The 23694-nt window shown below is 51.1% G+C and overlaps 5 protein-coding genes across 7 annotated transcripts; 3 read left to right on the top strand and 2 right to left on the bottom strand.

Moving 5' to 3' along the window:
- Positions 1 to 2: 2 nt before the first annotated feature.
- On the top strand, positions 3 to 1746 carry LOC121602132 (retinol-binding protein pinta). The gene is made up of 4 exons (XM_041930899.1): positions 3 to 378; positions 478 to 804; positions 881 to 976; positions 1047 to 1746. The coding sequence occupies exons 1-4, from the start codon at positions 167 to 169 to the stop codon at positions 1243 to 1245; spliced, it is 834 nt and encodes a 277-aa protein (XP_041786833.1). The 5' UTR covers positions 3 to 166; the 3' UTR covers positions 1246 to 1746.
- Positions 1747 to 1985: 239 nt separating this feature from the next.
- On the bottom strand, positions 1986 to 4966 carry LOC121602142 (MOB kinase activator-like 1). The gene is made up of 3 exons (XM_041930907.1): positions 4351 to 4966; positions 4043 to 4203; positions 1986 to 3656 (listed from the first exon to the last, which is right to left on the bottom strand). Exons 1-3 carry the CDS (start codon positions 4362 to 4364, stop codon positions 3184 to 3186), a joined length of 648 nt encoding a protein of 215 aa, XP_041786841.1. The 5' UTR covers positions 4365 to 4966; the 3' UTR covers positions 1986 to 3183.
- Positions 4967 to 4992: 26 nt separating this feature from the next.
- LOC121602066 (FAST kinase domain-containing protein 3, mitochondrial) lies at positions 4993 to 7580 on the top strand. 2 transcript variants are annotated; one of them, XM_041930843.1, is made up of 6 exons: positions 4993 to 5075; positions 5522 to 5719; positions 5797 to 5984; positions 6077 to 7136; positions 7212 to 7281; positions 7367 to 7580. In XM_041930843.1, the coding sequence occupies exons 2-6, from the start codon at positions 5524 to 5526 to the stop codon at positions 7578 to 7580; spliced, it is 1728 nt and encodes a 575-aa protein (XP_041786777.1). In that variant the 5' UTR covers positions 4993 to 5075; positions 5522 to 5523. The 2 variants fall into 2 exon arrangements, with proteins under 2 accessions (XP_041786777.1, XP_041786772.1); XM_041930838.1 differs by lacking the exon at positions 4993 to 5075 and adding an exon at positions 5122 to 5337.
- On the bottom strand, positions 7309 to 14136 carry LOC121602057 (IQ and ubiquitin-like domain-containing protein). The gene is made up of 7 exons (XM_041930832.1): positions 13377 to 14136; positions 12872 to 13008; positions 12463 to 12790; positions 9022 to 9368; positions 8764 to 8942; positions 8418 to 8553; positions 7309 to 8288 (listed from the first exon to the last, which is right to left on the bottom strand). Exons 1-7 carry the CDS (start codon positions 13793 to 13795, stop codon positions 7744 to 7746), a joined length of 2091 nt encoding a protein of 696 aa, XP_041786766.1. The 5' UTR covers positions 13796 to 14136; the 3' UTR covers positions 7309 to 7743.
- On the top strand, positions 8491 to 23694 carry LOC121602093 (all trans-polyprenyl-diphosphate synthase PDSS1-like). 2 transcript variants are annotated; one of them, XM_041930866.1, is made up of 2 exons: positions 8491 to 8571; positions 21202 to 23694. In XM_041930866.1, the coding sequence occupies exon 2, from the start codon at positions 21215 to 21217 to the stop codon at positions 22430 to 22432; it is 1218 nt and encodes a 405-aa protein (XP_041786800.1). In that variant the 5' UTR covers positions 8491 to 8571; positions 21202 to 21214; the 3' UTR covers positions 22433 to 23694. The 2 variants fall into 2 exon arrangements, with proteins under 2 accessions (XP_041786800.1, XP_041786792.1); XM_041930858.1 differs by lacking the exon at positions 8491 to 8571 and adding an exon at positions 20758 to 20849.

The raw sequence follows: 23694 nt of genomic DNA, 5'->3' as shown, positions 1-23694 counted from the left end.
TTTTAACACAGCGTGCTCGCCGATTAGAACGCCGACAGCGCGCTGCCGCAGTGAACCCTCTTGCGTTCGCGCTTGAAGAAGCGTACAGCACGGAGCGCCTACTAGCTGCAAGTGACCCGTTTCGGAAAGTGGTGAGGAGGAGAGGGGGGAAACAGGAGCTCCAACCATGAAGACGACGACCGACCAGGGACCGGTGGTGATGGTTGGAAACGGTGTGGAAGAGACGGCCGAACTGCGGACGACCAGCATTGCCACCGTGACGCGGTGGCTGCTCGACGAGCGGCCCGATCTGGTCATCCCCGAGGGCTCGCGGTTGATACTGTACTTCCTGCGTACGACCAAGTACGACCTGGACAAAGCCAAGCGGAAGCTAATGACGTAAATATTATCGCGTGGAACCTTCTGGTGTGCCAATCGTGTGATAAAGCGTGACGTGTTGGTGTATTTTTTTGTTTTGTCTCTCCCACCCGGCCGCAGGTTTCTAAACAACAGAGAGAAGCTCACGGAATGGTTCAAAGACCGGGATCCGTTTCGGCCCGAGATACAGGAGCTGCTGGACATTGGGGTGTTTTTGCCGCTGCACCAGAAGGACGCACTGAACCGGCAGGTGGTGGTCATCCGCACCGCCGCACACGATCCCGAGAAGCACAAGCAGGACGATGTGTTCAAGGTGGACAAGATGATACTGGATCTGCTGATGCACCTGGACGAGACGGTTTCCGTGCACGGGGTGGTGGCCATATTCGATATGCAGGGCGTCACGCTTGGCCACGCACTGCAGCTAACGCCGTCCATGATTAAAAAGTGAGTACGGGGAGATAATGCCCATTCTTGGTGTAATACTGACTGGTTGGATGTGCGAATGACTCATTTCCGTTAGATCCGTCGAAAGCTGGGAGAACTACCCCTGCAAACCGAAGCTGCTCGAGTTCGTTAACGTACCTGTGCACGTGAACATTGTGCTGAATGTGTTTAGGTAGGTAGCATGCGAACCGGGAGCTTTGCCCGGAACACGGTCAACTAATCTCCTTTCGTTCCCGTTGCAGGAGTTTCATGAGCGCGAAGATGCGCGAACGCGTCACCATATCACGCAAGGGTTCGTCGCTGGAGCAGTCGATCACATTGCCGCTCGAGCTGGGCGGTAATGGAGAGAGCTATTACGAGCTTTCCGAGCACTGGAAGCAAATGGTACAGGACAATGCGTCGTTCTATGCCAAAATGGAAGAGAACGTGTTCCACTTATAGGGATGAGGTGAGGGGGTGGGGGGGGGGAATGATGAGCAGCGCTACTTTGAATGAATCATATCCTATTGGAATAAGGTTTCCGGGGCTACGCGGAATAGATGTGTAAGCATGTCTAAATGACTTTTAGAATACAATTTTTAAGCACATTTTAGTGTGAACACAGCTAAAGCAGATGTTGTTTTTGTGCCGGCCACGAAAGATTGATTGACGTTCAACCGAGACGATAATCCAACCCCGATTGCCATTATCGTACCATCGGTGTGCCGTTCGGGGATGCCATGCAAGATAACACATCCGCGCTTCAATGAGGAAGGGGATGGCGGTGTTTCTTATCACACCCGAATGACTGCCAGTACACAATGCCAATCAACCAGCGGAAATCACCATCCATTGACCAGGGTCATGAACAGAGCAGAGGGACATTTCTTTCGCTGCCTCATCGTTTCTTCGCCTAATCCACTGGATGGGAACAAAACACACACATGCGAATTAAAAGAAATCTACAGTTATCGTACCTTTTTGTTTTTAATGCGTTCACATCGTTTCGCACGTTGCAATCATCGGCCAAACGCAGCCCCCATGTCCTGTTTCTGCATCCGCGCTTCACTCGAATAGCTTCGTTCTTTTTCGTTCTTTGAAATCTAAAAATGCTCCATTTCCAGCTCTCTTTACATTTCCTGGGGCACATTACTGTTGCTACGGAGTTGTATAGTATAATTCTTACTTTCTTTAATTGTATGTTTCCTTGTAAGCCTATCCGTTTCCTTTGCTGCCCTGTGCATTGTTTTTTTTTTTTTTTGTTGTTGTTTATTTCTCTCCATCGTCATCAGTCAATTGTTGGCGCTGCTTTTAGCATATTATTCGTCCGTTCGTTCATCGTTCGTGTCTGCATTTAGACTCTTTCCCTGTCTTTTTTGATGTTTAAATAGTGTCCGCAAAGCAGAAACAAGGAGCGTGTTCACAGAAAAGCGTATCAACGGCGATGAAAGTCGAGTGTAATCGTCTTTCTGTCGTACCGAGCTTGTTCTGTTTCGCGTGCAGAATGCTGAAGCGGGGTTTAAATTGTCTCCACACGGACAGGCATATCTCTTCAAACCAATACTCTTCCCTAGATCATTATTGTTTCTTTGTACGGGGAAGTAAAATTCAAATCAAGCAGTACCACTAAATGCATTCACGGACACGCGAAATTTGTTCGATTTACTCTTGGGACTAAATTGCCAATGCCATTCTCTCTCTCTCTCTCTCTCTCTCTCTCTCTCTCTCTCTCTCTCTCTCTCTCTCTCTCTGTATCTCTCTCTCTCTTTCTCTCTGCTCTTGTAGCAGCAAACGAACAGAAACGATCATCTGGCTGGGTTGCACAATTGCAATTGCACAAAATTCGCAGTGCGTATCAATCAAACGAAAGGAAACCGAAAAAGGAAACACAGGCGGTATCTATCAACGATATATACAAAATTGCGGATTGCGGAACCCGACTGCGACCGTGTACGACACAAACATTGTAAGGACATTTTCATAAAATGCCACCCGTTTACACCACACTGCCGCCTCTCTGCCGCTGGAGCCTAGGCTCCCTACCGTTTTTTTTCTCTGCTCCATTATTATCATCTGCAAGCGAGTAGGGACTCCCGGTTGAAGCCAGGCACGGGCACAAAGCTCTTAACATGTAAAACGTACTTTAATTTAAAAAAAAAAAACACATTCGAGAACATCGTAGCGGTAAAAGAAATAAATTAGCTTAGTGAGAGAGGGTCGCGGATTTCCGGTGCAAGGACGAGAGATGAGGCCGCTAAGAATAGGAGTGGGGGGGAAGTAGAGTGGAGCGAGTCGTTGTGTGTTGTGTGTCACATCGTCCCGCAACCATCACGCTGGATGAATCTTACCAAACCCTCCCCCCGGTAAGTGTGAAACCGACAGCCGGGCGTTCGGTCGCACTTATCGGCCATCCTTTGTGATGAGCTTGTCGATAAGATCCTGCAGTGGCGCTAGCTCCCGGCGATCGATCAGATTGAACTCCTGCACGAAGTAGATGAAGTGCTTGAAGGAAGTGTTCAGATGGGCTTCCTCGCTCAACCGCACCACCTCGGAGAAGTGCTGATGGTAGATGTGCGCGTACACGCGAAACAGCCGCTTCAGGATCGTTTTGGCGATGTTGATGAAGTTCTTCGGAAACGGTACGCCGATCTTGGACGGGAAGAGCGTCTCATCATCGAGCTGGTCCTGCACCCACGTCATCAGGTAGTCGATGTATTTGGGCGCGCTGCACTTGATCGGTTTCTTCACCGTCTGCCCGTCCGCCCAGTGGTACTCGTACTTTGGTCCGGCCGACATAATGCTGCATGTGTCCTCGGTGCAAAACTCCGTGATTGTACCGTACAGCATGTTGATTTGATTAAAGAAGTCTACCGCTAAAAATAGAACGCAGAGGCATAATTTTGGGTCCCGTTAGGCGATGGAACGGTAAGGGTTGGGTGGCGGTGTTATGAGGCGGGGGGATGGGAGCAGCAAATCGTGCAATTGAGAGGTGGGCGCAAAGCAAGAACAACTACGATACGGGCGTTTGATACGGTGGCCGGACACGCGTACCAACACGAGGATAAAATTATCTGCCACCAACTTATCAATGGAAGTGGACGAACGTGACGTCCGCGGAAACGTGCCCGGTTGCGCTCGGTTGGATGTAAACACACACACGGCCACATGCGCACCATACATACCAGGTGCGCAATGGAAAGTTAACGGGAAAACGGGGGAAAGAGGAAGGAAAGAGGGGGGTACACAGCGGCACACTTACTGTTGACTGCCACCCATTCGTTGAGATCTTCGCCGTCGGGAAGCTGTACCGCGTTGCGCAAATTGCCCGACCCGAGCGTCGCGGCCGCATGCTTCATAAGGTCATACTGGTGTGTGCCTTCCGGAATGTTTTTCTTTGGTTTGAATGTTTTGCTCGAGCGACTGCCGGGAAAGGGGAAATGGAAGACAAACGATTAGTGTTTTGCGGGGCGGGCGTGTTTGGTGTTATTTTTGGGGCCCCCGTCCCGGGCTGCGAAGGTGCACTCGAAATCTTCTTCACCACGGGACACGGGGTTAGCGGATACTTACAACAGGAAGCTCATTGCGCTGGGTTCTGTGCTGCTTGAATGAGTTCGGCCCTCGTTGCTTTCTACCCCCAGATCGACGAAACGAAGGAGGGAAAGGGGCCCACACTCCGATATAGACCGCGCAGATAGGACGGACTGATCCTATCCTGCTCCCGGTGTGGTCGGCTAGTCAAAGAAAAAAACAGAACCCTACCACTCGTTGCCCTTTGCACTGTCCCAAGCCAAAGGGATGGAACGGTCCTCGACGGTATATTGGGCCAACAACGGCGGTTCGCACTTATCACACCAAAAAACCGAGAAAGCGAAACTGAACCGAGACGGACCGAAACGTAACAGGTCGAGAAACCGGGAGAGGGTGAGGAAACCTGCCGTGGTACCGAAACGATGGGACGACGACGGAAACAATAGTACGGCCTGCCTCGGAATGGACTGGAACAACTTACGAACGGAGCAACATGAAGGCGAATTGAGAAAGTCAAAAATTAAAGACGAAACAAAACGAATCTTTGGAACACACTCTGGGCAGTGGAGCGACACTTCTCGTAGTACAATAAAACACCTATGGCCAGATGCATGTGTGGGCGTTTGTGTTGGATTTGTTGTTCCGAGTGGTGGTGGTGTGTGTGGTTTTGACAGCCCACCGCAGTGGCGGTGCGGGTTTACACACGCCTCTCGACGACTCAACAGGTGGCGATGCTGATTTGGTTTGGCGAATTTTCTCGTCTGGTGTGTTGTTTTCAATTTTCTATTAATTTTGTAAGAATTTTACAGATAAAAGTCCAATTTTCTGAATATGCTCCTTGGTCGATAAGAGCAGAAAGGGAAAATGTCTTCTTGTTGTTGAATTCTGCATTTTCCAGCTGTCATTTTTGCACGCATCGAAATTTGACATGTTTTGGGGCCACTCGGTACCGCAAGATATCATCCGGTTAAGTTTAGATTTAGAGAGTTTTTTAACTTATTTCTTGGTGCAACATTAGAATAAGCAGTAAGTACACACCAGGGGTGGCCCAGTGCATCCCAAACTCTCCCATCAAATGGCCAGTTTGCGCGTCAAACCGCTCCTACCGCTCCCACCTTGGCACCGCTCGCGGATAAACATATTACATAAAATGCTGTAAACCCGGTTGTGAAATGTGTTTTTGTGCTTTTTTCACCCTCCCAAACAACAGATATGATTAACTTACGATGTATCGGTCGCAGCTTCAGGTACTGTTTAAATGCTCGCACCTACAGCATATCGACGAGTGCCGCCACGGCCAAGGCGATTGCTGCGGATGGCAACGGGGACCGCATCAAAGTGCAACCAAAACTTTCCCGCAACACACCCGGCAGCACCGGCAGTGCAGTAGTGACAGGAGGTTCCAAAAGTAAAGGGAGCAAACATGTTCTGGCTTCCGGAGATGGCTTTGTTAACTAACGTTACATCTGTTGGGTGTCCTTTTAGATCCTATCGTGGCAGCCGCTTTTGCTTCCCTGCGCAGTGACGAGAATGGAAGGGAGGATAGTGCCGCCGGCGGTTCCGATGCGAAGCAGGACGTTCAGATCGATGAGATGATTATGAAGGCAAACACGGTCGCAGAGCTATTGGCCGTGTCGGACGTGACAAAAGTGAATCGAAAACAAGCGCTGAAAGTGTGTGCCCTCGCTGGAGAAGCCTTCGCTGCCAATTGCACCACGTGCTAAAAGTGTATGTTTGTTTTTTTTTTGTCTGTTTGCACTTTTAGATCGTTTCCATATTGGCCGAATGGAGCTCGATAAAGAAGGTCAACCTGTCGGACTTTGAGAACGATTCACGCTTTGTCGAACTGTGCAGTCTGCTTGGACGCACGGGAACGCAGCGCACGGCGGGCGGCGCCCGTACCAATGGCGGGGGTTCCTCGGCAAAATCGACCGAGCTGCAGGGCGACGATCTACAGACCGTGCTGGGCATCACCGCCAATGATGAAGCGGCCAAACTCATCGCCGGTCTTACGCTGCCTCAAATGATCAAAGTCATGTCATCATTGGCGGCGAAGAAGAAGCGCAGCATTCCGTTGCTTCGCTCGCTGTCGTTCAACATTGCCAGCAGTCCGGGCCAGCTGAACCTGAAGGAGTGTGGCGATCTGCTGTACGCGATGGCGTGCCTCAACTTTCGCGACGTTGTGCTGACCGGACGGATCTGTGCCGATGTCGACCGGGAGCTGGCTAAAAATACGGACAAAATGGCCCCGATCGTGTCGGTGCTGACGAGCCTGGGCATGCTGCGGTATCGGGATGGCGCGGTGTTGGACAATCTGTGCGGGTGGATCGCAGCACACCACGAGCTGTGCAAACCGACCCAGCTCGGGTCGTTGCTACTTTCGTTGGCCACGCTTAACTACGAGCCGATCAGTATGGACACGATAAAGGCGAAGCTGGTGGCGAACGTGTCCGAGAACGATTTCATACGCTCGACCGATTGGCTCAACACGGTGTGGTCGTTAACCATTCTGAACTGTGTCAGCGGCGAGCAGCTGTCGTCCGTGCTGAATGCTGACTTTTTCCACCGGCTGCAGGACGAGCGACGCGGCAATTTGCAACCTTCGATGAAAATCAAGCTACTTAATATGGCCGCAGCAGCCAAACGGGTGCCCGGTGCGAAGGAATCGCTGCTTGCCACCCATCGAACGGAGCTGTTTGTACCGTTCGAACCGTCGAAGGATAAGCGAGTGCTGGTGACGGGCATGCTGGACGCGCTGAAGAGTCTAATACCGTCGGAAAGTATGGTCAAAATTAGTCAGACAACGACCATGGGATTCACGATTGGTAGGCATCGAATTGAAAGCTGGCGAGGGGTTAAAGGAGTACTAAATAATGAGTGTTTTTCTTCTCTTTTCTCAGATGCTGAATGCGTTTTGGATAATAAATGCCTGCCACTGCCCGTTGATAAGGAACATGAGCAAGGCACGAGGTACGTGAGTCCTTTCACCAGCACAAATTTACCAAAAACACAATCAAAATAAATTTATTCGCTTTCTGGTTCCATTCGTCCGCAGGATTGCGCTGCTAGTGCACGACTATCACGACATGTGTCAGGGACCGCACGTCGCGCTGAACGGCATACAGGCACTGAACATGCGGTTACTGGAGCAGGAGGGCTACACCGTACTGTCGATACCGTACAACGAGTTCAGCACCAGCGACAAGCTGCTGAAGCGCGTGGAATATTTGCAGAAAAAGTTCAAATCCATCGTTACCAGCAAACAGTAGGCGCCGCTCGCGCTGCGCTACATCCTTTGGAGGTTCCTCGCCTCGCTACCTAGTGACCGGTCGGCGCGGGGCTGCTCTCGGTTATGTCGTTAAGAATGAAGAGAATAAAATATTACCCCTAAAACGTAGTGTGTGTGTGCAAACCCCGGCTCGCGGGGCGTTTTTACACCAGCTTCTCGTCCAGCCCGACCTGCCACCAGTCGCCGGACTCGGTAAACTCCTGGTCGATCTCGCGCAGCTGCCCGAACACGGACCGGGCCAGTGCGTGCTTGCTTTGTATTTCCTTCAGCACGCTCGGCTGATAGAAGCGGTCCAGCCGTTGCAGCTTCAGGTGGGCCCGCGTTTCCTGCTCGGTCAGGCAGATACAGTTCCACGGCGACCAGTCCTGGGCGACATTCCAGCGCGGCAGCATCAGGTCGGCCCGATCCGTATCGTTCGAGATGACCGAATGGCCGTGCCAAATGTTTTCCACTATGTGCTTGATGTCGTTCTCCTGTATGATGAACGCGTAGGACGCGAGCGAACCGCGCTTCCGCTCGTCGCGCCGTATTGCACGCAGGATCGAGCGATAGACGGCAATATCAACGGTCGATCCGAGCAGTGACGTGCACTGGCCGCAAACGTCAGCCGATCGTTGGCGTGTGTGCACGGTGAATGCGTTTGCTGGGCGAAGTTTTTTGCATTTGCGGCACAGTTTCGTAACCGGCCCTTTAGAATTGGAGACAGAAAGAAAGAGAGAGAGAAAGAGAGCAAGAGTACCGTAGGACAGGTATTTATAGAATTACACTTATCCAAAGCCAAATTCGCATGTTGTGTACTCTTGGGATGTGCACTTACTTTCGCGTGCCTTTTCCGGATCGGTGCGTATAATATCGGCCAGTAGGGTTAGCTGCCGTTTCCGCAGAACCGACAAATCTTCCGTGCGCAGATGACAGAGTAGCAGTTTGCGTTCCCGTTGCAGCAAGTTTTCCAGCTTTCCGTTTGAATTGCGGTAAGGAAAGAGGATTAGAATTAGATTTTAAATTGTGCCAAAAACAAACACATACGCACACACACACACACACACACACACACACACACACACACACACACACACACACACACACACACACACACACACGCACGCACGCACACACACACTGAAGCATGTGATTAAACGTCAAACGGAGCACGTAAGCTGTACCTCTTCCGTGGCGGGATGGTTCTCCTGCACAATTACATCAGCCAGTTCGTCCAGCAGTGCCATGTGCTCTTGCGGATCGCCACCGGCACTTGGCGGTAGGGCCATTTTTAACCGACGATAGTACACCAACAGAAAGCGGGCCCGTTGCGTTTGCGGTGTTTCCATCTCGATAACGCGATCTGGAAGAGGAGGCGAGGGATATTAAGCTATCCATTAGCCGGCGTGTCCCACGCTCCCTCTACACGGTGTACTACTTACTGTTGTAGCCGACCCAACGCTTCGGTTCACTGATTTTCGCCAGCTGCCGCTCGACGACCTCCTCCAGCTGCTCCCGGCGGATGGCGCGCCGCTGCCGCTCGACGCCGTTCAGCAGCTGAATTTCCTTGTCGAGCAGTATGTTCATCTCGGCTATTTTGGGCGCCCCGGAATACTTTTCGCGGATCAGCTTCATCTCGTTCTCCTTCCAGCAGTGAATCTGAGCGAACAGTGCGTCGAACTCCTCGTTCGTTTTGGGGTACGCCCGGGCGACGGCCGTTTTGTTGTGCGCGAGGGTTTTCGATTCCTGTGCACCGGCTTCATTTGCCTGCTGCCGTTGCTGCAACGCTCTGGTGAGTAGGAATTGGGACAGAGGAAAGGGAGAGCTGTGCAATTTGTTTGCGAAATTTGAGGTGCAAAAGTGGCCCAAGTTGTCTGTTTTGATGCCTTCAGGCACAACGGGTTTGCTTTCTAGTATGAGGATTAAAAAGCTCCAAAAGGGCTCGTTTGCGGGTGATGGTACTGTTTCCAACGGGGGCACATCACCCGCTTTCAAGGTGAGGACACATCATACAACAAGAAAAGGTTATCAGCACGAATGGGCCGTCCTCTTTACTCCTGCTAAACATATAGAGCAGTAGCATATATTACACGTACTAACTATAGAGATGGGTAATACGGACTCAGTTTCATGGATCTGAATGAATCTTCAAACTGAATCTTTGAATCTGAATCGCCAGCTTTAAGATTCATAAATATCCTAGCACATGACATGAATCTCTGAAGATGTCGGAACCTCTGAAAATGTCTGATTCTCCAAAGACTCTAAGGATTCTTGAAACTTGGTTTTTGCGCTATGATTCTTGGCTTGTTTCAAAGCGATTTTGTGCGAATTCGACCTCATTTCCATGTCTCGTCGAAATGTTGGGTTATGACTGATATGCTATGCTTTTCGTGCGAGCGATTCTAGTCGTCCAAAAATCATCTCAAGTTCGGGGCGATTAGAGATTCATGGCTCTTTACAAATTTATAACTCTTTGAGCTTATTCTATTCTGAACTCGATTCGATTCGAGGCGAGAAAATGATCTCCATGATGAATTCATCAACTCGACGGCGAGACGACTCGATTATAAGAATAGAATAGACCTGAATGGCTTTTTCTAAGATTTTAGATTGTTGAACTCTAAATCTTAATAAATATTATTGTTAAAAATCTACAAAGCATCATATCGAGGCGAGGGAAGCACTGAGCACCAAAACCATGCAGCGTGCGCCTTAAACCGATTCCTGTAGCACTTCGGAGAACTTCGCTCTAAACCGCATGGCTGCCAACGTGTTAAACAATAATTATAGCAAAATCTGCTCTCTGGCAACAACAACAGCAGCTCCTGGGAGTAAAAGATTAATTCGTCCTAATTCCTATTATGAAAAGCCGGCGAGAAATGAACACAAATGGTAGACCCATGCGCGCGCCGACCCACCTGCTAACTGCCACTTTTCGCGTTTTTCATCCACCCAACCGTGTTGTGGAGGGGGGGGGGGTGGCTCCTTCCCTTCACACCCACCGTGTGCGACAATATCCATTACCATAACAAATCCTTCTAATGAATTAATATTCCCCACGCGGTGTGCATTTGTGCAGAGTAATAGCTATATAGCGAGACCCTGTTAAACCATGAAACGAGGTTGAAGACAGACTGCTGGGCCGATGCTTTTGCGGCGGCTCTCGCGAACAGCCGGGACACGAGGCCGTCGCACGCTGCCGCCTGCGCAGGAATTCGTTTGATAAGCTTGTTAATTCGTAGCTACGGCGTGTGTCCGATCGCACGCTGCCGTTAAGGAAGTGATCGATAAATTCATTCCCGTTGCGGGGTAAACGAGGAGAGTAGTAATCATCGATTGGGTTTGTTCCGCCCACGAGTGAGCGGCGAAGCGGGTCCCAATGGTAGGGACGCGATCGTGCCACGATCACGACACAGAGCAGAGTGCCCCTTTTCCGATCATAACGATGGTGGGGTGTGGAGGCCAGTAAATCGTAAGATTAATCGGTGTAATGCAGAGGCCCTGAATCAATATCGGCCCGGTGGCAACCAACCTTCCTTCTGGGGTACGCGGCAACGGTGTGGCGCTACTAGCGGTCGGTACCCTCCCGGCAGTACCCGATTGCAATTATTTCAGCCCGACACTATTCCCGGCCGGTGAGTCGGTGGAGCGTTCTAATGAGCGTTGGTCAGTTAAGCAATTTAATGGGACATCTGACGCATTCCGATGATCCGATCGCGAATCCGGGCGAACTGGACGGCGGGGGCTGCCACACTTAAACGCGCATCATTAGCCGAGCGAAAGATGACGAGATGAGCTGCCGAACAGCACACTCTGCGCTGTTACGGCTTAGCAAGTGGGTCGGCAAGGCATTAAAAAGGAGGAGTTGGGAGTATTTGGCTCTATTTACATTCCCAACCGAAAGCCGAATAGGTGAGTACAATTAATAGGGAACTGTAAAACGGAACATAAATCGCAAACACACTGCGGTAGGTCCCCAATGGAACGGTCCGTTAAAATGTTGCTAAAATCCACACATTTGTTGCTAAGGAAAACCTTCCCCTGGGTGGTGGTGCGTTCGTTGATGAAGATGTATTGCTGCATGCTTACGACACATTAGGCATGTGGGTGATGTGTGGCTAGCGGCATCAAAGGGGCCTAAGATTGAATGCACATCGAGTGCACGCTTGGTAGCGGCACCGCTGACGTCACTCGCAATTACATTCCCACCTCACCGGGCGGCCACACCTGCTCACTGGTCAAGAACTAACGAACGAGCAGGAAAACTGACCGGCCAACGGCACGCGGTGGATCCTCCCCCAAACAACCGGGGAAACCCAGAACTTATGTATTGAGATTTTATCACGCACCGGTCCAGATGCAGGTTTATGGCCTGCGGTTAAAACCTTGTTCCCCGGGTTCGATTCTGCGCAGGCAGGCGTGCGCAGGCTGAGTGCGCAAAACTGTGGCGTTCCGCTACACTTTTCACCAGTTGGAAGGCGCACACCGTGCGCCAAAAAGGTACGGAACCGTGGTGGTGTAGAACGAATCTCATCAGGGGCAGTGTACGCTTTGGCTAGTATTGTTCACCACCTTTTTCAATTTCCTCCCTGGACCCAAACCCAGTGGACCTATGCCGGGTAAGCTTTTCATCTGTTTTGACAAATTTGCAATCGTTTGGCTGGGTGCCGTGATGGACAAAGGGGCCACTTCCTGGAGCAAAAAGGGGGTTTTCCTTCTATGCATTTGGCCCGCCGTAACGCCTGTCTAATCCACCCGAATATGCCCAAAAAAGGCAATGGGGTTGGTTGCTTTTTTTTTGCACAATTTGTCGACCATAATAATAGTGCGATAGTTGGAGAGGAAATTAATTGATCATCTTGCGCAAGCACACCGCTTACCTCCATTCGGCGGCACTCTTTTTAACGAGCCGCTGCCACAGCACACGCCGGAAGTTGCGCTGTATCAGCAGCACCTTGCCGGCGACGTCTTTGCGCCGCTCGAGCTCCTGCGCCGTTTCGTACGGCAGCGGCTGGCGGCACGGTCCGTCGGGCACGTTGCGTTCGGCCACCGCCAGCCCCGAATGCTGCACGGCCTGGCAGCGCGGGATGGTGGTGGTGGTCGTCCGTTCGCATACGGTTTGCGTGTCGCGGCTAAATTTGGTCCCGGGCCGAGCTAACCGGTCCGCCGGTGGGCCCGTCTGCGTGAAGGCGTGATGGTACTCAACGTCTGGAAATGGCGACAAAACGCGGACAGAAGCGTTAAAGGTGGGCGGGAAAGTAGGGGGGGGACGAACTGTGCAGTGCTTACTGTTTTGCTTGTTGATGTAGCCCCCGACGAAGGGTTTGGTGATGACTTGGTTCTCAATTTCCACCACTACGTCGCGGCTCGGTTTGCCGTCCTCGCCTGCAATGCGCACCGTTATGATGTCGGGCAGGGTGAGATTGCTGGAAAGGAATAGACACATTAATATTCTATGCAGTATCACAGACCCAATTAATATCCATTGAAGAATTGGAATTTCTAGAATGTCTGATTGCTGGAATAAAAATCGCTTTTTTCGAACTGAATGTACCTCCCCGGAGGCGCTCTACTCAAACATTCTTCCCGCTTTTCCACAATTAAACTTCAAACCATTTCCCAGCGAGGAAAACTCCATCTCCAAGGGGAATTTGTGCTGGAAACGCGCTCCTGCAACCACCGAAAGCAAATGCACCCACTTGCCGCCCAATTAAGCTAAAAATATGCCACGCCAGTGGGAGTCTTCCCACGGCGGCTTCCCAGCCGACCACCACTACCACCACAACCACTTTACCGGTAGTACAGCTTCAGGTTGAGCTGCACATTCTCCTCCCGGGCGGGCTCGGACAGCAGCAGCTCCAGATCGCACACGTTGTACTCGCTGACGCACAGCTCCTCCAGCCGCCGGTGGCCGGGCAGCTCCGCACCCGCCTGGCGCAGCACCAGGAATTTCGATTTCACCTGAAACTTGCACGCAATGTGCTCCTTCACCTCCTCCAGCGTGTGCTGGCGCGGGTAGGCGTGGGCAACCACTTGTGCTTTCATGAGATGGAATTTGACGGTCACATCCTTTCGGCCGGTCGTACGGGCACCGGGACCACCGCCACCACCGGCAGTACTGCTGCTGCCACCGCCCGGCACCGAGATGGACAGCGTGCCGCCGGAAGCGCTCGTGCCCGCCACCGAGAATGATTCGCCCTCTTCACCACCCATCCTCGAGGGCGGCTCGTTTGTAATTGATATTGCTGTACGGGTGGGTGGGCGCGCCCTGTTTGCTGGAGGTTATTCGCCGACCTGCGTGCTCGTCACTTTCACCCCTCTCCCGAAACACACACACAGGCTGGAACTTCGGCCGGAACTGCCGGAACCGCTGGCAAACACTATCTTCCCCCGGATGGCAGCGGCGGCAGCGGCAGCAGCAGAAAAGCAATGTCCGGTGCGTTGCGATGAAGCGCGTGACGTTAGCAGTTGTGTGTTTTTTCCGCCCCTCGGTGTGTGTGTGTGCACTGAGCTGAAGCAAAGGGCAGCAGAACGGATGGAAAGCATCCCAAGCGCTGTTGAGCGGTGAAAAACAAATAACGAACATCGAAGTAGCAGCAGCACCGGCAACGGCGGCAGTTCACATGGTAACGCGCGGAGTTCACGCGGCGCGACGGTTGCTAAGGCTGTCGGCGCCTGCGATTTGGCCCCTTGTGGCAGAATGTGATATTAGAACGCCGCCTACCAACGTCACTCTCCATTCCATACGAGGCGGGTGGGTAGGTGCAATGATGATGATTATTACACTGTCCCCCCCCCCATCACCCCGCGACCGTCTTCGGGTCAAGACTCACCACGCGGCACGATTCGGATCGATCGGATCGAATCGTTCGCTGGAGAAAAAAAAAGGAGCAGCATGACTAACGGGCGGGCGGGGGAGCATAGACAAGAATATACATTTTTCGAAAACTCATCCGTCCGGCATGAGGGGCCTACGACCCCCGTCGGCTTAAGTGAAAATGTATAATGCTTTAGAATACGCAGTGCATAAAAGGTGACCGAAAGAGAGCACAGAACATGACGATTCTCATAGCTACGGCTGCTCTTCGTTTCTGCCCACCGGTCCCGCTCGTCTACCGGGAGGGAAATGGGTGCCGCCAACCGCTAATTATGAGATGTTTGCCATCGCATAAATAACTGTAAAGACAGTGGAAGTACAATTCGCCTCTTCGCCCTGATGTGGCAAGACAAAGACACACACACACACACAGTTCGCCCTTATTGCTTGGCCGGCCCTTACGACTGCTTAGTGAGTGAGTGTGTGCCATGTGCTTTTCCCACATGTGCCAACCCGTATCGATGTATCTTCTGTGTTTGGTTAAGATTGCCGTTGAGCTTTTTTTTTGTAGACCGTTTTGGGATCTGTGATCGTTTGACAACATTTGAATCGATTTTGGAGCGAGCGACGAAAACTCAAAACATGCAGAACCTTCGGCGCCACGATAGGGAATGTGCGGAAATCACAAATCACTGGCGTTTTAAAACCATTCTGCGCGATATTGGATTTTATATGCGAAAAGGGAGGGAGAGAATGTGATCGAACGGTAGGAGAAAGGGTTCCACAAACGTTCCTGTTTATTGCCTCTACGTTTTCTGTCTGTTATTTCACAGTGTAAAGTATTTTGCTGTTTGTATTTTTTGTTTTGTGTTTTGAATTTGTATGTCAAAATAGGTCAACATGAAATATATGACGGTCGTGATTTGTGTACAAAAACTAGCCTCTACATACCTTGAGCGAAAGGGATCGCATCCTAAACAATATTTTTTGTGATATTATTTTTTGCTCTTTTATTATTGACGCACGATCGGTCAGGCTGTTGCAAAAAAAAAGAAAAATTTGATAGCTCACACTCACATGTTTGCATACACGCAATGTAAAATTAACGTTATTTAGTACTATAATTGAAGCTCTTTATCGTGATTAAATTTACTGCATAACTGACCTAGTAAAGCCTGTGTCGTACAGGAACGTCTAGCAGTTTGCCGTTCCTTCAAACCCGTTACCCGGCCGATTCAAACCCCACCAATCCGCCGAGCCTTACGGTGCGGAAGCGCACGCTAATCCGATGCACTAATCACAGCAGCCGTTTTGACATCCGTGTTTTACAGAAGGGCCGAAGGGCACGACGCCTCAACAGCGCGCAGTGAAAGCAGCAGAGCCTTCATGGAACGTTTATCGCCCTTCCAGCACACCATCAATTACGGTGCGCAACAGCACAGCACAGCACTCGACACTTTAGTACGCACGTTTGCGATAGAAGAAACGGTGTAAACGGTGTCGGTTTCCGCGTACCAACGTTGATCGTACGCTTCCTTCCTATGGCCATTTTAAATAACGCCGGCGATCGGGTTTAAAAAAAAAGGGAGGATAGGGAGATCCTCCCCAGCTCGCTCATGTTTTTTTTCTTTTTCTGATCGATAGTGATCAATTTCTAAACCTTGGAAGGAAGCAGAAACGGTTTCCTTACGTATCTACTCCCCTTGTGGTACCGAACAACAACGATCGATCGATCGATTTTGCGTACAAACAAGTAACATGCGCGAAAGTGAAAACCACGAACCCGCGTACCCCCGGTGGTACGCTATACTGCGCTCCTGTTTTTGCGTCTATTTGCGTGCGGGAAGGGTTATTTTTTGTTGCACAAGAAAAATACCCTAAGCTCTTTGCAGCAAAAAAAAAAAACACACTCACTGGCGCGTTGGTGGTTTTGGATGGATGAAATTCGGGGCCATCGGGGTTTCGTCATTCGCGCGCAGTGTTCCATTTTTGCGGGTGTGCGCTCGCGTCTTTCGCGTTCTCCCCTTTCGCGATGTCTTTCTGGTGGGGTAACGGGATAGTAGAGCGTAGCGCAAAAAACAACATCCACCAACAAGATACACCGGGATGTGTGCAGTGTAGGTGGAAGGATACGAAGATGGAGCCGGGGCAAGAAAAATACCATGAAGCAATCGTTGCCCCGCTCCAAAAGGTACACCAAATGGAGACCGAAATGGGGAAGAAAGTCGCTTCGGTTTGGTTCAAATCTTTGTCAGCCGATCTGGCACTCTCAGACCCTTCCCGCAAAAAAAGGGGGGGGGACGAACTGGCGAACGAACGAGAATATAATTAAATCCATTCTGCGGTTTCGGTGTGCCCTCGCGTGGGAAATGTGTGTGTGTGTGTGTGCCGTACGGTGGCAACGATGGCCCGGCAAAACTGATGCACGTGATGCGGGACGCCCGCGGTCTGAGTGACTTTACCACGCGTACGGGTGTAATCAGCAATGGAACGGGGGCCGGGCCGCCCTAACTGTTTCTGCCGGTGCTGAATTATGTGCAGCCATTGATTTGCAGTCGCGCGTGATGGATGATGCGCCGCAGAACGTTGGGAACGAGCATCAAATGACACAAACCCCGCCACAATCAGCCAGGAGAGGAGGGAAGCTGTTGTGGTGGATGTTTTTTTTTTTTTTTTTTGCACGCAACAAGATGCAACAGAGACAAAAAAGGCCCCAAAACCTCAAACCTTCTCCCGGGGTTCGGGCCGCGGGTGCGTAAGCTTGGAAGTGATTGCGTATCATGTCAACATGTCAACCGCTTGTCATTGCGTGTGGTGAGAGCTTTGTCCTTTTCCGCCACGTTGTCCCTGTCCTGGGCGACGTCCCATGGGAAGCCCTCGGCTCCAGTTACTGCCCAGCTGCGTTGCCCGTGTGCTGCAACAAACTTAGATCCGACTCCGTCCCGATCAGTCGATTAGGCGAGTCTGCCTGTGAAAACCGGAGTGCGCCCGTGCGAGGCAAGAATTTGACCCCATTTTGGCGTGCCGATTGGCGCAGTGCAGTAGTGCCTGTGTCGTGTGCTGGTGGGGGAGCGATGCTGCCCTACACTGTCTCGGTTTGAGCCATGAATAGTGATCAAATTAAAAGTCATCAATCTTTTCTCTCCATTCCAAACGTTTTCCAGCTCCGCGCACCGTACGCCTTACCGGAAGCGCTGGTGGGGAACGCACCAGACCGCCAACCGTTGCGCGAAAACCGAACACGAGTGCCGGGGGTTGTTTGCGTTCGGGCCGTGGCGTGTTCTTTTATTTCTATTCAATGCCTTTGTTTGGATAATGTGCTTCTGTGGGGCAAGAAAGGACCGAACAGGACTCGGGCCTCGAGGCCGCGTTTCCAGCGCCACTCTTGCGAACCTTTCAAACAACCGTCATCGTACATCACGCGATCATTATCGTGAGATTTCTGTCGCTTCCGGGACAGAACAGTAGCAAACGGGCGGGAGGGGAGGCACGAAGTGTGGTGATCACGAGCAGACACCGTGCGCTCTCTCGTTAACCTTCACCTTCGGCCGACCCGCCGGCGGCGGGCGGCTAATGTGTGTGGCCCGAGGAGATAAAGCACCGCGAGAAGTTGTGATTCGATTTGCATTAATTAGAGCACAAATTGCGGCTTTTGGGAATTGGGGTGCGTTCTGCCGGGTGTAAGTGATCGGTAGTCGGCCTGTCCAAAAAAAAAAAACTCCGCCCATATACAGCGTTGACCATGAACTCGGGCACAAAATGGTCCGAATGGTGGAAGAAAATTAGTATTTAAGATAAGCTCTATCGAAAGTAAAGGAAGATGGAAACAGCCATGCAAACGCAGGGGTATGATTAATGAAGACGTCCCGATCTAAAAGGGGTTGTGGATCATTTTGAAGGAAAACGTGATAGAAATATCTGCTGCTAGGCCGGTTTTTGTTTTATGACAATCTGCTGCTGGGTGTCAGCATTTCTTTGCCGATCCATTTATCCATTTGTGCCGTGGTCGGTTTGATTCCGTGCCCACCAGGGAGCTATAAATAAGCGACGGTAAACAGCATGCAAATGTGCCTGTACACACACACACTGGTGGGGGAGAGAAAGGTTCCATGGTTGCGTCGGGGTGTGTTATGACATAAGAGCGCGCCACTTCTAGAAGACACGGTACAAGAACGATGCGCAAGAACGTTCGATCCGGTACCGGACGTCACGCGGAATCGCAAAAAAAGACAGAATAACAACAACGGTGTAATGTGTAATGAATATTCAACGCTTCGTCTTCGCCCTCTGATCCAGACTTCAAATGCAAACCACCAACTCTTTCCCCAAAAAAGAAGCTAACAGTACTTGGTAACTGTGTGGACAATCCTTCGCACAATTACGTTTGGCGAGAACTGTGTCCCCAATGGCCCCCGCTCATTTGGCTCATTATCAAGTCTGGGAACGTTCGAACACTCGCACCGGGCTGTGTGGCTGTGGCATCCCGTCGAAAGATGTATCCATTTCATTGTCATGCTGGTCGACGGAGACTCCCCGAACGGGGCACCGGGAAATCGGGAGTCGTCAGGGAGTCGTCAGAATGCGATTTGGAGAATGTCACCAATGTTAATGCCGCTCAATTCATTTCAGTCATTTTTTTTTTTGCTTCACTCAGTAGGGCCATTTTTGGGGAATAATTTTTCGGGTACCGAATTCCCAAGCTCTCAAGCCCAGACTCATTCAGCGCGAGTGGGTGGACAAGCCGGCGCACTGCTCTAATGTCGCGTGGAGCGCAGAAGGTAAGACATTAGTCGTCCGGTCCCTGGACTCTCTACACTTAATCACTCTGGATGACTACGGGTAGCCCGTTGGAGGCGCATCTTGGGCCCAAAAATTTGGTACAAATTAATTCCACCTGCTTAAGATGACGCCTGTCTGCACTTGCCCCCCTCGCGCTGTGTCTCGGTCGAAAGCGGAGTGGAAAATAATAACGCGAAATTAGCATACTGACCCAATGGCACACCTAAAGCGGTTGGTAAAACTTCCTACCGACTACTACTTCCCCTCTCCCTTTGGTGGAAAGAAGTAGTTGCATTGCATACTGCCCATGCAACGACGACGACGACGACGACAGGAGGAACCAACGCTGACCGTTGGCGGCCTACCAGCCGCGGATCCATTAACGGAAAGCTTTGGACACCCTTTTTCGGTTTTGGTTGGAAAAACCAAGACACACACACACACACACAAAAGGCACGAGGGAATAAACGTCAGCACAGGAATAACGATCACAAATCACACAACTGCCGGACGGGTGGTGGTCCACTTCCCTCGTGTGGCGGTTGGTTCACGTTTTTGGTTTATGGAGGTCTCTCTAATAGCCGCTCTCCCCTGTTGGGTATATTATGTCGAGAATATCTTCATTTCTGCCACCGACCGAGGAAGCTCCCATCGTGCGCTGCCGTGCCGGTGGTATCCATTTCTTGTTTATGATCACTAAACGAGCGCGCACACACCGGCCACACGCGCGCACGCGGGAGTATAAATGGATTTGGTGGCGCATTTTGAAGCGGCCCTGAGCGGATGCAACGGTTGATCGGATGACCGCCGCGTAATGATAAGTTTATGACGAAATGATCGATTTCTCTAGCCGAGATATGGCGCGTTCCAAGTCCGCCCCGTGGTTTGGTGTAAACTAGATTTTTCATTTCCCCAGATCGATCGTGGCGTTGTGTTTGGTTTTGCTTTTACGATGATGTAATTGTAAATGGAAAACAAGTCAATTAGAATTTTAATAACCATTCATCAAAAGCAACAGCGAGCAACAGGGGTTGTTGTTAAATGATTCGTGTTGGTGCTGGGACAGTGAACGGGACAATGCGAGGTACCGGTCGGCTGGCTGGCTGGCTAGCTGGCCTGTCCCCTGGATGTGCCGTTGCACTAACTTGATTTATGTGCTCTCCGAAATGATACGTTGGGGTTTCATGCGAACAGGTTGAACTGGCCAAGTCCGTTCGCGGTGTTGTGTGTATTGCTGTGGTGATTTATGCCATGTTAATAGTTGTTTTTATTCAGTTTTGTTGCTAGTTAGGGCTCAGGAGAAATGCACGCAAAAACCTATTTTCCCTATTTTCCATGTCTTTGATGTTTGAAATCCAATTTTTATCAATTATTGCAATTTATAATAATTAGTCAGATTCAGATTTCTTCAATTGTCTTTTTACTACAATTCTTCTCTTGACTGCGTGTGTGTCCCTAAACGGCGAGAGTCTTGACTACCACCACACCCTTGTTGTTTATCTTTGAACATACGGCACACGCATGCGCAGTAAGGATGTTTATTTCGTCTTCTCCTCTTGTAAACATCGTACATCGTGTCCTTGGATCATTATGCAAATTCAGTTGTTTTCGGATGCAGTTGGTAACGCCAGCACAGGGAGAGCAATGCTGTTGTTATCCTTCGCGCTGATGGTAAGCTAAAGTGACCTTTTGTTTTGCTATGCTACTGTTAGTTTACTGCTAAACAACTAGTGTGTTGTCAGGTTCAAAAGAAGGGAATATTTATCTGAGTTCTCTGCTGGCTAATGTTTACCAACTTTAAAAAAAAGAAACCAAGATGCAGAATGTTTGCTACAGCGTCGTGCACAAGCTGTCGACCCTATTAGTACCACGCATCCGGTTGAAATGAGTCCTGAGTCTGGTTGGAAATCGACTCTGTTGGGACTGTGCTGGAGCTGACTCATCAAATATAGCACCAGCATATTGATACGATGCAATGTTTCGTGGTATTTATAAACCTTTCATTTTGTTCTTTTTCTTCTAGTCTTAGTCTGGCAATGATTATCCTGCACAATCAAGCCTTGCCGCTAGCATCCAGGATTGCGGGCACGCTGCTGTGCCACATCAACCCAGCAGGATGGCGAACGCCAACGATAGCGACCGTCACGCGCAGTCCAATTCATTCCACCGCCAGCAAATGCTTCCTCCCCTCGCAACGAGTAAAACCCATCGCAGCACAACCCGTTGGATCGGTGCTCCAGAAAAGCTGCTCCATCCTTCAACATCTCTGCACCAAGCAGCACGAAACGGTCGATCCGTACGTCCTGCTGGAAGGCGAGCTGCGGCACATCTACCAGGACATTAGGGAGGAAATCGTGCTCGCCACAAACCACCCGGAGCTGGGCCGAATCGCCACCTACTACTTCGACGGGCAGGGCAAAGCGCTCCGGCCGATGATTACGATACTGATGGCGAAGGCGCTCCATAGCGACCGCCCCGTTACGCAGGGCCAGCGGCAGATAGCAATGATATCGGAGATGATCCACACCGCCAGCCTGGTGCACGACGACGTCATCGACCAGTCGTTCGCCCGGCGCGGCAAACCGAGCGTGAACGTGCTGTGGAACCAGCAGCAGGTGGCCCAGGCCGGCGACTACATCCTCGCCGTCGTGTCGATGATGCTCGCCCGGCTGCAGCACAACGACGTGACGCTCATCCTCAGCGAGATACTGGCCGATCTGGTGCAGGGCGAGCTGATGCAGCTCGACACGAAGGAAACGGAAAACGAACGCTTTGCGCACTACTTCGCCCGCTCCTACCGGAAGACGGCATCGCTGATAGCGAACAGCCTGAAGGCGGTCGCCGTACTGACCGGGGTGGGCGAACGGACCGCCGAGATTAGCTTCCAGTACGGGCGGAACCTTGGGCTAGCGTTTCAGCTGGTGGACGATCTGCTCGACTTTGTGTCGAGCGCGGAAGCGATGGGCAAACCGGCGGCCGTCGACCTGAAGCTTGGGCTCGCCACCGCCCCGGTACTGTTCGCGTGCGAGAAGTTTCCCGAGCTGAATGCGATGATTGTGCGCCGCTTCCGGGGGGAAGGGGACACTGAGCGTGCGTACGAGCTGGTGCACCGGTCGGAGGGGCTGGAGCAGACGCGCTTCCTCGCCCGCAAGCACTGCGCCGAGGCACGCCGGCTCGCCAGCCAGTTCGACGAGTCGCCGTACCAGCAGGCCCTGGTGGTGGTGTGTGACTTTGTCCTGAACCGGATGAAGTAGTGATAGCGCGTTTAAGCGCGCGCTGCCAAAGAGAGTCTGAACTATTCTACACGCCTGTACACAGTTTACTACTTTACATCTGTAAATGTACGCTAAAAACATGCGGTAGTCATTGCGGTAGTCATAACATATTTATTGTCAATTAAGCACAAGAAAAGCCGTCTTGCGGGGACTGCGGCGGCCGAAACCCAAAATTACGCTTGAAATCTCGCCCATCAAATCATTCATTAAAACGTTGTGCGGGCGGTGGGGGGGCAGCGAACGAACGGATTCGATCCTTATCCGTGGGCACGCAACAGAAACGCAACGCAATGCAATCCTCCACTACGCAAGTAATTGTATTTTTACGCGCTCAACCATACTTCCATATTTATGGACCCGCCGGGAGAAGCATGAAAAGATGTGTCTGTGCGTGTGTATGCAGTTCTCATCAACCGATCATTATGGCCACGAAGAATGTCGATCATTAACATGCACGCGTGTAATGGAGTAAACGATAAAGCTCACGCACTCCCGCACTCATCACCTTTTTCTGTTGTTGCTTTCGTTCTTTCAAGCCTTTCTTTCTGTTGTTTTCTCTCCTTAAATCATTCCTAGAATATCGTTAGTGGGATCGGTTTTAGCCATCTCTCCCCCCCCCCCTTTGGGGGTGATACTTTGACGCGCGTAGCCTCGTTCCATTGACCAGTCTGTTTAGGCAAGCGTCAACAAGCGACGAGCCCAGCTAGCCCGTAGCGATCTCAAAAATCTAATGAGCGAAAAGCGGGAAGGATGACGCCCTAACACTCCTCCCCCCCTTCACCCCTCTTCGTCATGGCGCTGTGTTGTTTTCCCCCAATTAGGGCGCGCTTAAACAAGCGGGAATGCACTGCCAAACGGTCCGCACTTCAGGGTGGGCCGCGCATTTCGTAGAATCGCTAGGTGTGGTAAATGAATGATGTGTACGTGTGGCTTGCATTGGCTCCCCGCACACTAACACAGCACGGGGCGAGGATCGGATTGCAACTGGTTCATCCTCTCGCTCGGGAAAAAGCAGGGGGGAAAACCGCAGCGCCCTTACTCCCTTTCCGATGCTTCCGCCGTGTCCTCCCGTACAGTGGGAAGCGCTGGGAACAAAATGCGCCGCTCGTGAGTGATTGGTTGAGGATAATGTTCCATGTTGGGATTAAAAAAACAAATCGGTGCGCAAGTGTAAGACTTAAACATTATTTAAAAAAAATCAATTTTTGGCATAAAATGTGGACTGAATTACTTACTTGTTA

The sequence above is a fragment of the Anopheles merus genome, chromosome 2R (assembly GCF_017562075.2).
Source record: "Anopheles merus strain MAF chromosome 2R, AmerM5.1, whole genome shotgun sequence".
Taxonomy (NCBI): domain Eukaryota; kingdom Metazoa; phylum Arthropoda; class Insecta; order Diptera; family Culicidae; genus Anopheles; species Anopheles merus.
This window is presented reverse-complemented; position numbering and strand designations above follow the sequence as displayed.

Coding starts and splice junctions, on each gene's coding strand:
- LOC121602132 (XM_041930899.1), top strand. CDS start 167: ATGAAGACGACGACCGACCAGGGACCGGTGGTGATGGTTGGAAACGGT. Junction 379..477: donor GCCAAGCGGAAGCTAATGAC/GTAAATATTATC, acceptor ACCCGGCCGCAG/GTTTCTAAACAACAGAGAGA. Junction 805..880: donor ACGCCGTCCATGATTAAAAA/GTGAGTACGGGG, acceptor CATTTCCGTTAG/ATCCGTCGAAAGCTGGGAGA.
- LOC121602142 (XM_041930907.1), bottom strand. Junction 3,657..4,042: donor CGAATGGGTGGCAGTCAACA/GTAAGTGTGCCG, acceptor TTCTATTTTTAG/CGGTAGACTTCTTTAATCAA.
- LOC121602066 (XM_041930843.1), top strand. CDS start 5,524: ATGATTAACTTACGATGTATCGGTCGCAGCTTCAGGTACTGTTTAAAT. Junction 5,720..5,796: donor AGTGACAGGAGGTTCCAAAA/GTAAAGGGAGCA, acceptor GTGTCCTTTTAG/ATCCTATCGTGGCAGCCGCT. Junction 7,137..7,211: donor GACCATGGGATTCACGATTG/GTAGGCATCGAA, acceptor CTCTTTTCTCAG/ATGCTGAATGCGTTTTGGAT.
- LOC121602057 (XM_041930832.1), bottom strand. CDS start 13,795: ATGGGTGGTGAAGAGGGCGAATCATTCTCGGTGGCGGGCACGAGCGCT. Junction 9,369..12,462: donor AAGAGTGCCGCCGAATGGAG/GTAAGCGGTGTG, acceptor CCTACTCACCAG/AGCGTTGCAGCAACGGCAGC. Junction 8,554..8,763: donor ACCATCCCGCCACGGAAGAG/GTACAGCTTACG, acceptor TCAAACGGAAAG/CTGGAAAACTTGCTGCAACG.
- LOC121602093 (XM_041930866.1), top strand. CDS start 21,215: ATGATTATCCTGCACAATCAAGCCTTGCCGCTAGCATCCAGGATTGCG.